We start from the raw sequence: 10,779 nt of genomic DNA on the forward strand, positions 1-10,779 counted from the left end.
TCTTTAGAGTTAATCAATCTGATTTCAAATAGCCAGCTTCTTCAACCGAGGATCAGAACACCAAGGTCCCCGCCCTCGACTGCCACCCATCACACATTGCACCCGACCCCTTTGGCCCCCTCCTGCAGGTGGTGAGCCTATTGGAAGGGGACCCATGTTTCTTTTCTGGGCTTTGCCCGGCTGGGCTCCATGGGTAAAAGCCCAGCCACTAGGCACTTGCCAGCGTGCCCCACCTCAAGGCCAGGCTTCAGAGTGGGGCCGGGTTGACCCGCGTCCAGGAGAAGGAACAATATGTCTTTCTATTGTATTCATCATAAGGGGTCTTTGGGCTGTTCTTTGTATGTGCACTGAGAATAGCCGAGACGATCCTCGGTGTTCCTCTCCCCTCCATTTAAGACATTTCATCCCAGTGCTGCGTTGCTCGAGCCCATAACATCATCAATGACCCCTCACACCCCCACCATGGACTGTTCTCCCTGCTGCCCTCTGGGAAGAGGCTTCGAAGCATCCGATGCAGGTCCAGCAGATTCCCCACTGCCATTAGACTGCTGAATGTGGTATAAAATGGAGTTTTATTTAAATAAAATGTAAAAAGCGTCCTAAAAAAAGCACACCTCTCCCAAATTGTAGGTGACTGCAGACAGGAGGCCTCTGATTGGTCAAATCTACATCCGCTCTACACTATGTATATTTCCTGTGTGGTACCTTATCAGCTTGTTTTGTTTGTATGACCACCATTGTGGAAAACGACTCATGAAGATGGACCAGCTAGAAAAGCGATGTGCGCCAGAATGCTGGGGTCCTTTTTCCACATGGATCCCCGCTCTTTTTCACCCTCATGTCCCTCCGTTGTTGCACAAACTTGCCCACACTTCCTCACTGCCTCGGTCGTACCTAGACCCACAGCTAGTTCCTGATTGTCCCGAATATCATAGCACAGACAACACTTCAAAATTTGGCATAAATCAAAAATATCTGCGACAAGCTCACTGCGACACACTGCTGATGGATGGATGGATGGATGGATGGATGGATGGATGGATGGATGGATGGATGGATGGATGGATGGATGGATGGATGGATGGATGGATGGATGGATGGATGGATGGATGGATGGATGGATGGATGGATGGATGGAAATCAATCAATTAAATTGCGAGAAGATCAGTTCTTTTTTTAGTTTCATTTATATAATCCCTGGCAGATTTTATTTATCCTTTAACTGATTTGTCTTTTTTCCCTTTGCAGTGAGATGGATGTTGTTCTGGAAAACGTAGTTGCTTTGGTGAAGCAGCACCAGAATGGGATTCCACTGAAAAAGCTTTCCCAGTTCTACAACCAGACATATCACACTAACCTAACTATACGTGACTTAAACTTCAACTCCATGCAGAGCATGATTGCCTCTCTGGAGGAGCTGGTTATGGAGGGACAGGTGGTGTTTCATAAGGAACATCGTCGCCAAGGCCAGGAGGCTGCCGCAGATGGACACAGGCCAGCTCCATCTCAAGCTGAGACATCAACAAAGGCTCAACCAAAGCAGACTCAGGCTGCAGTTATCCTGGAAAATGTGGTTGATTTAGTAAAGGAACACCCAGAGGGGATTCCCCTGAAGAAATTGGAAATATTCTACGACCTGTCGTATAAGCAGAACTTCTCCCTATCTGATTTGGGTTTCAAAAATATTTCATGTTTGGTAGAATCACTGAAAGAGGATCTAGTTGTGAAGCAGAAGAGAGTTTTCCATAAGATATACCTCCCTGGAGGTCAACCCTTGGCTGAAACATCAGCAAATATCAGAGAGGCAAGTCGACCCACGACACCACAGAGAGCAGAATGTCTTCAGGAGAGCCGGAACGGTAACCAACCAGCAGCTCAGGTAGCTGCGTCACAGTTGGACCATAACCTTATCGGTTCGCCTTTGATGGCCTCAGTTCGTTACATTCCTGGGAACCCACCGCTCACCGCATCCCAGCCAGCTATACAGCTCAGCCAAGACCAGCTGCTACAGAGAGTGATGGAGGTATGTATAAAGTATATATCAGGGGTAACCAATTAAAAAACAGCGGAGTCCAATAAAGAAAATCTTCAACCAATAAAGGTCCGAAGACATTTTTAATTTTAATCTGTTACTTTAAACAGAATTTAACCCTGAAATAAAACAAGGTTTTCATGCATCCATGTTATACATTGACGTTTTAAATAAAAAAAATTATTAAAAAAATAGAAAATTATTCCATTTTAAAAGCTAAAGTGTTTTTTTAAGTAGAGAACAACAATCATTTAGTTTGGTATATAGACAATTTCCTTATTCGCATACTTTATAAAACAACTGAACTTACCGTTTGTTATTATTTTTTCTTTTCTACGCTTAATGAGAGCAGTGCGACAAAGCCATTCTAAAGCACATATCAAGGTGCTCATTTTGAGCCTGGATCCATATTTATTGTTGATTCTGTTCATGGTGGAGAATCCTGCTTCACAGCAGCAGGTTGAGCCAAGCATACTTTAAATGTGCAGGGTCACCTTTGAGCACGCCATTTCACTTTTCTGTCACCAGTTCACCGCAGTTCTTCCAGCAGTCCACACTTTCTCTGCTCTCTTTTTCGTATCATCTTTTCCTTCTTTCCCATCGCCTGGGTTTCCAAAGGTTTTCCTACTGCGTCTAAAAGTAGCAGCAGCAGCAAACCAGACTGACAGCAGCTCATTGGCTAATTTGTATCTTGTGTAGCCTGGTCTCTGCGCTCCGGACGGCTTTACCATATTACCAGGAGAAGAGGCGCAAGTGAAGTTAGACACTGTAGACGGACAACATGCTGTAATTTATAAATGTTTTAAATCAGGTTGGGTCCGGATTAGCCATAAGGGGGGTCACCTAATCCCTGACCTCTGGTATATATATTTTTATTTTATTGATAAAGTACACCTAAAGAGCTGAAGTAGGAAATTTTGTTTCTTACTTTCATAAAATGTGACATAAACAAAAATGTATTGAGAATTACTTTAAAACTGCTTTCATATTGCAGATGTAAATGAGCACTTTTTTTTAAGGCTCAATCCATTTAATTATTGTTGTGAAAGGATTTGGTAAGATCATCTTGACATATCTTTGGTCAATTATGAGATTGACAGGTTACTGGAACTTTACAGGCATTGAAACATTGCTGACGTTTTAAGTACTTCTGCTTTATCCCTAATTATTATAGCTTAAAATCTGTAAAAATGCTTTCATAGCAGATGGTTAACGTCGTACTGAAATTATAATATGTATACGGGCCGTTGGTCCTTACTCTTCTGCTCTCTTAATATCAGGTCTTCTAGCGGATTGAGGATCTATGTCTGGATATCGTGTTTTTAATATGTCTATCTACTTATAGTTTTTTTAAAGGGTGAAGTTAATAGCAATTATTTTAATGTCAGTTTAATTAATACAGATATGGGCTGCTGATTGTTTTATTGGGAAGATTCTCCAGGCTAATATTGCTTTATCATTGTCTATTGACATGATAAAGATGACACAAAGACAACATAGTTAATTCAAGAGGCTGATATACTCATAGAAAATTTGTGTAGCCGCCTAATTTTCAGCTTAGCAAAGACACATTTCAGTGTGCCGGTCCAGTACGCTGAAGTATGGCAGCAAGAACCCTAAGGTAACAGGCCAGAAAAATCGTATATGGCGTTCCCCAAGGGTCCATCTTAGAGCCCCTCTTATTTAATATCTACATGCTCCCCATAACTCAAAAGGTAATAAACAACAACGTAAGTTACCATAACTATGCAGACGACACATCAGGTGACACTGAATGGGACAAAACTTTCTTCCGCTGAATCAAAATGAAACTGAAGTAATAGTTTTAGACCAAAGGAAGAGCATTTAAAAGTAAACGCACAGATTCAGTAAATACAGCCAGAAACCACAAATTAGGCTGTAAATCTAGGTGCAGCAGTGGACTCAGATCTGAACCTTCAGAGGCTCATAAAGACAGTAACTAGCTTGGCCTACTATCCCCTCCAGGATAAAAGGAAAAAATTCTCAGTAGGATCTTGAAAAAGTAAAACATGTGCTGATCTTTTTTAATTAATGAATTACAGCAACAATGTCTTCACAGGTCTGCCTTAAATTTGATCAGACAGCTGCAGTTGATAGAGAATGCTGCTACCAGCATCCTCACTAAAGCTGAAAAGTAGAGCGCATCAGCTCAGTTCTAAAGTCATTGCACTCAGTCATCGTATTTCAGAGAGTTGCTTCTGTTAGTCTATAAATCACTGAATAGCTTAGCTCCAAAATACATCACAGAACTGTTGTCAGTATATCATCCAGACCAGGTTTTTAGCTAGAAATGTGTTATAAAAATTGTACTCCCTGTTTTTCCCCTAGAAACGTCACTCAAATGTTCAACATTTCAAAAACAGCAGATGCTGGAGTAGGAAAAATTTTACTTTTGCTGCTCAACCCGTCACATAAACCAATCAGAGAAGCTGATCTGCAAGTTGCAGGGAGATAAATACAGCAATGCCCAAATGAAACAGATAAATAACTCCTCAATTCACTTCAAATGTCAAAATCTGCTGGAAAAATATGGTCGCTTTTTTATTCCTGTGCCTGCAGTTTGTACCACATACCTCAAAAACACTAATATCTACTTTCAGTCGCCACGAACAGTAGCGGAAACCCCCAAGAGGGGACCAGGCCTGAGGCAGCTGCTGCCGGGGATTCCCAGTAGCAGTGCAACGCCGGTATGTGGGGGGTCTGAGAATTTCTTGCATAATAATGTATTAAAACTTTTTACCCACTGATCACAGCAAATATAGCAAAGCAACTCTGCCATTGAACACAGGAGCAGCAGAAGCATCAGACACATCTGGATACACTTTAGTTGACGCGCTTGAGGAGCATCAAGGATGCTCTTGAGTTAGTCTGACCTTAATGTGTACAAGCATCAAAAAGGAAGAGGCAGATGCTTTTTTTCTGCTTGTATCACGGTGTTAACTTCGTACTATGCTTTCTGATTGTTGAATTAACCAATTAAACACAATATTGTAAAAAAAAAAAAGGATCTCATGTCTTATGAAATTTACACCTCTAGTCAAGCACACATACTTCCGTAATCTGGACAAAAATAGTGTTGGAACAAAGACAAAAAGTTAGCTGCCACAAAATGCAGAAAATAGCATTTCAGAGACTCTAATTTCATACATTTTCTGGAGGAGGATACCCTCAGACCCCCCTACGCCAAATAAAGCTTAAAGATGTGATACTCAAAGGTGTACAACCTATAAAATATAATTAGCTAAAAGCCTGATCCAGAGCTCTCAGTGTACTGAAGCAAGTCTACTCTGCAAACCCAGAACCACACATGGAGAAGAAGCTTTGGGTTGTTATGCTCTTTGCGCTTTAGGTTCTTATGCTAAAATTAAAAATGTTTGTTTAGAGCGGCCTTTGACTATGCTATCTAATTACTATTAGTTCATTTCCAGGTCTAAGCTGTGTTCTATTTTTTTTTTTTTTTTAATAATTTTTTATGTTATGTCTTATTTTGATTATTCCCCTTTAGTCTCTTTAATTATTTGTTTCTCCTTTACGCCACTACTGTGTACTCTTCTTTTTCTTTCTTTTTTCGGTCATGTACAACCCTTATATTTTTCTTCCCACTGAATGCGATAAATAAATAGTAAATATAAATAAGCTTGCCTAAATACTAAAACATACAATTTCATTGATAATTTCTGTTTCATTTTTTTGCATAATGACAAGCCTTCTTACTGTTCAGTGAGTTTTCCTGTTATAGGATCATTTCCAACCTTGATCCATTCAGTCCTTTTAAACTAAAACCTTGATATTATTACCTAAACATAGATTTACGTGATGTTGGCCAAGTAGTTTATTACTGTATCCTTGTCCTTCCTTGGTAACTTCAATATGTGATGAATGGTGTGCATTGTTTTGTTTCCTATTTTGAAGAGTAGGAAGGTGGAGCAGACCTACGTGCCGCCATTTTAAACCCCAGGAAAACAGAAAGTCATAAGTTAATATTTATAAGTTCCCGAATAAATTGAAAGTAGAAGCATAGATGAAATTTGCTGGTAAATTAAAGGAAAATATCTGGGATTCCAATTATGTATAGTTCTTAAAAACAAATATGTCTCAACATAGAAGTTTTTTCCCCTATTGGGTTTACTGTAGAATATCCTTATAATGATAGATGGGACTCTTAATTCACCTAGAGACTGTGTTTTTGTAAATGTATGGGGTACTTTATCTGAATAAGCGTTGTACTGATGTGTTTCAGGTAATAAAGGCATTTCAGCCACTAGTTCCCACAATGGAGCAGCTCCAAATGGGATACTCTCAGTTATATGGTGAACCACTTCCATTCCAGCAGTACATGTCCCTGTATGACAGGGAAGTGCAGAAGCTACCGGCTGCAGCTGAATCAGCAGCAAAACCCAAAACTAACGCATGGCAGACAACCCAAGGTAACCAACACATTTTTTTAAATCATAATCCATATTTCTGTTACCTCTAACTAAAAGATAAATGGTTGCTTTCTTTCTTTCTTACAGCAGCACAAAATATTACAAAGAATGCTGAAGAAGAGATTGGACTTGCAGAAGACTTCCCAGAGCTGGGAGCAAGCACTGGAGAGACCAAAGAAAAGAAAACCAAAGCAAAAGAAGCCAGTCAGAAAGAGGCCGGCGCACCTGTCTTCAGGGAACGGTTTCATGCCCAGCAGAGGGAGGTCCATGGGGGCAACATGAGGGCCGTGGAAGCCATGGAGATGGATGAGGGTGAAAGGGCCAAAGGGAGGAACAGAGCCATGGATCCGGAATGGATCAACAGCATGACGGAAAGCGTGATACGAGAAATCGCCTCTGAGGGGGAGCTTGTCACAAAGGAGAAGGTGAAGTGGAACAAGATAAAAGAAATCCCTTTGGTGGAAGGAAAGACAATGATTAGGATTTGTTTGTTTCTATTATTTAAATCAGACGTTTGCTATAAACTGAAGAGAAGAAATAAAACTATTTATTTATTTGCTCTTTCTTCTAGGTGATATCCAGAGTTTGTCAAATGAATCCTTCTTTAGACCCTAGAAAGCTACACCCAAAGGCCGTTCCAGCTCTACATAATCTTCTGTACCTCACAAGAGAGATCAACATGTTCATAGAGGTGGGTAGATAGGTGTCCTAAATGTTCCAGTGTTATGCTGCCGTGCTGAGATTTTTCTTGCTTTTAACTTAAGGCTAGTGAGGCGGTGACGTCCATCTGCACCCTGTACGAGCTTGGTCAGTCGCTAGCAGGTATGAAGGACAAGAAGCGCTTTGAGGAGCTGAACATGGGGCCCCTCTGCAAGCTTCCTCTTGTGCATCGCATGTTCAAGATTGACAGTGACACCAGAGATGACGACATCTATGAGATCGAGACCGTAGACATCTTAAAGGTAAGGCTCAGAAAACCCGAATTAAAGGTAACATCAGATATGCCTGACGTCGCTGCTTCTTCTTCTTTTTCAGCAAATTAACGTTTTTAGGAAGAGGCATTCAAAGCAGAGGTTAGACCTGGCTGAGTTTTTGCAGCACCTGGCTGATCATTACAACTGTGAATCTCCATACGAGCTGGGGATCCGGATAAACGGCTTTGGTTTGCCCATTTCGGTAAGACACCCGACGTTCTTCAGTAAGGATAAATAAACGGTTGACTAATCGCCGTCTTCATCTGACAGGATGTGGGTTTTCTGGGTTTTTTTAATAAAACCTTTTCTTTGGTAGACCTTGTTATCAGCTTGGACTAAAGATTTTAAAACCAGTCAGAGAAAAATATTTTATTGGATTAGAAAAGATTTTTTGAAAAAAGTTTAGTCAATAGATAAAAATGTTTATATTTAAATCCCAAGTGCAGTAAGTGTATATATGTATATATATATATATATGTGTGTGTGTGTGTGTGTCTGCATTTGTGTGACCATTTTTTTCTACAATCTTTTTGTTGTTGTAACACCAGAATTTCCCAATTGTGGTACAATAAAGGGATTTTCTATTTTATTGTATAATATATATATACCCCATGCACCTTGTCCTCCTTTTAGCACCTTCATTTTGACTATTGAGCAGATGTGACATGTAAATATCTCCACTTAAGAGATCAATACAGTCTATCAGTTCAATTCAATTTTAAGAAATTGAAGCAGGAAGAAAATGGAAGCAGAATAAAGTGTAACAGATTACTAAAAACTAAAAACATTCCTGTATCATATACTTGATCCGGTCTAATTCAAAACTTTTTTTCTGTGTCCTCTAAAGAGCCTGATTAAGGTGAGCCGATGCGAGCAAGGCATTTTGGAGCGAGCCAGAGAGGTGATCCAGAGAGAGCTTGAGGAAGAAACTATGGATCGACTGAAAAAAGTCAAGAAGAGCATTTTAGAACCAATGCAAGGCGCAGGTTCTTTCTCCTCTGTAGGAAACTCTGATCTCAGGAAAAAGTACGCCTCCATGCCAGCAGCGGATGTGGTACTGGAGGTCCTGTCAAACGCCACGGAAGTGTTTAGCGGAAGGATGTCAAAGGTGGGTGCCAGAGGAACATGTATTGAGAGAATTGCATAAAGTTAGAGTTATATGCATCATGGTGGCATAACTCGGCGTTACGGATTGGGGAAAGAGCGTTCTATTGGAAGGAGATGATTGACAAAGAAATACAAATAATTGGTGACCTCTATAAAGATGAGGTGCTTATGTCTTTTGAGTATTTGATACTAAATTATAGTCTGGAAAAATTGGTAACTTTTGGAGGTATTTGCAGTTGAGGAACTCTACTACCAAAAAAAATATTACACAGGAGGTAAATCCAGTTATGGACTTCTGTAAATTGTCCATTGGGGAACAAAGGGCAGCATTGTTATACAAATAGTTTAATAATTTAAAAAAGGGAATATGCAAGAACCTAAGAAAAACCTTCCTGGATGGGAAGCAAAACATCTTCAAACTTGGAAACAGAGTCCAGTGGATTGTTTTAAGAACTATTTGTCAAAATGATTAGGCGTTTACCATAAATAAGGACAAATTGGATAAAATATTTTTAAATTCTTGTAAATTTGTAAAGGAGGCCAAAGGGAAATTTATTCGGTATAAATTAACACATAGGTGGTATCTAACCCCCTCTACACTTAAAGAATGGGGATTATGACAAATGGTAACTGTTGGAAATGTTAATCAGTCACGGGAACGTTTATACATGCTGTCTAGGAATGCAATAAGATCTACCCTTTTTGGGTGCAAGTATTAGATCAAATTGGTACATGTATTGGCGTGACCATACTAAAGTCAACGAGGTTAAGTTGGTTGGGAGATAAATCTCTGATTCCAGGATAAAAGAAATCTGAGTATGTGGTTGTAAAAGTTGGGCTAATAACATCAGCAAGAGTAATTCTGGGTGTCTGGATGCACTATGCACTGAGTGTGCGTAAAAGCGGAAAGACGATATATTCAAAATAGTTTCAGATGAAAAAATGTCTAGAATAAATGATGACTATAATACTTTTAATGAATCCTCGGGGCAGATTGTTGACTAGTTATAAATGCGACTGGGATAACATTTCTGCCTTTTCTTATATATATGTTTTTTATATTTTTGTTTTGCACATCTTACCTACAGGCTTTTGTTTTGGTTTTTAAATATGTTATGGGCCCGTAAAATATGCAAGGATGTAAGTTACATGACTACTGCAGTTGAAGTGTTCATGTTAAAAGTTGTAAAATCAAATAAAAACTTGAACAAAAAAAAAAAGGTGGGTGCCAGACACTTACAAATGTTCGCTGTTAACAAAAAAAACTTCCAACATGAGAGCCAAGCTCATCAAAAAGATCCCACCCATCATCTCATAATCCTTAATAAGATTCGCAAACTGCTGGGTTTAACTGGAACGTGCTGCCTTGCTTTTAATTATACAAATTAACTCATGATGGAAGCTTCTAGGTTTATGTGGGGGGGATTATTATTAATACTGTTAGAAATCCAGCCTGTTTCTGGTGCAGCTTGTGGTATCCTCCATGTTGTAAACGGTTTGCCTTCTCTGCATGTTTATGAAATCATCTAAAACTGAGATAGAAATTTCCTCCGGACCGTTCAAGTCTGTTGTCAACACAGCACTAAGAGGGAAAGACCTTGATGATCAGGTGCAAATCTGATGTTGGGTACATTGGGGTTGGATTGGTTGAAGTAAAGGGTTGAATGTGAGGCCATTTGTCCTGCAGCTGAAGAGAAACAAGAAAAATCCTCCCAAATACAGTAGGAGATCCAACACTATCGCTCACAGTGTTGTAATTAACCTGGAAAGGACCTTCACATATCCTTAAGGCCAGAATACACCGGTTGCGTGCAACTAGCCTAGGCCAGCTATCCCTCACTACTGGAAATAAAAAAACCTGTGAATGCATCAAGCCGTCTGATAGAAAAGTGCAGCTGTACAAGCCAAGTTTAAAAGTGCTACTGGAAAGTTAGAGTTATTGTAGAAAAGATACTTAAACTCAGGCGGAGAGAGCCCGAGCAGCTCCACAGAACCTAGGCCAGCAGTCAAAAGAAGAAGTGAATCTGTTACGTCTCACCAGAAGTATTTTTAATCATTTAAATCGGATGGGTGAATAATACAACATATTTTTGTAGTGTGACAAACCAAGAACACACAGTTATTTCTACTTTACACAGTCTTTAGGCTGATTTATACTCAGAAACCAGGTTGTCTGTGTTCCACAGAAGAGGAATCAAAAATATCTGCGACAAGCTCA

General features: G+C 39.8%; 1 protein-coding gene across 3 annotated transcripts in view; it reads left to right on the forward strand.

Annotated features, from left to right (window-relative positions):
* The window catches only part of LOC107102637, a 64,075-nt gene that overhangs the window by 14,326 nt on the left and 38,970 nt on the right, over positions 1–10,779 (forward strand). For 2 of the 3 annotated variants that reach the window (XM_015402020.1, XM_015402019.1), the window contains 8 exons: positions 1,249–2,023; positions 4,654–4,740; positions 6,294–6,480; positions 6,568–6,905; positions 7,052–7,171; positions 7,245–7,442; positions 7,516–7,656; positions 8,302–8,562. In XM_015402020.1, coding sequence (XP_015257506.1) covers positions 1,253–2,023; positions 4,654–4,740; positions 6,294–6,480; positions 6,568–6,905; positions 7,052–7,171; positions 7,245–7,442; positions 7,516–7,656; positions 8,302–8,562 — 2,103 coding nt within the window. In that variant the 5' untranslated portion in view covers positions 1,249–1,252. The remainder of the gene's footprint in view (positions 1–1,248; positions 2,024–4,653; positions 4,741–6,293; positions 6,481–6,567; positions 6,906–7,051; positions 7,172–7,244; positions 7,443–7,515; positions 7,657–8,301; positions 8,563–10,779) is intronic. The other variant, XM_015402021.1, reaches the window with a different exon arrangement.

The sequence above is a fragment of the Cyprinodon variegatus genome, unplaced genomic scaffold (assembly GCF_000732505.1).
Source record: "Cyprinodon variegatus isolate N-32 unplaced genomic scaffold, C_variegatus-1.0 Scaffold1285, whole genome shotgun sequence".
In the NCBI taxonomy this organism is placed as follows: Eukaryota; Metazoa; Chordata; class Actinopteri; order Cyprinodontiformes; family Cyprinodontidae; genus Cyprinodon; species Cyprinodon variegatus.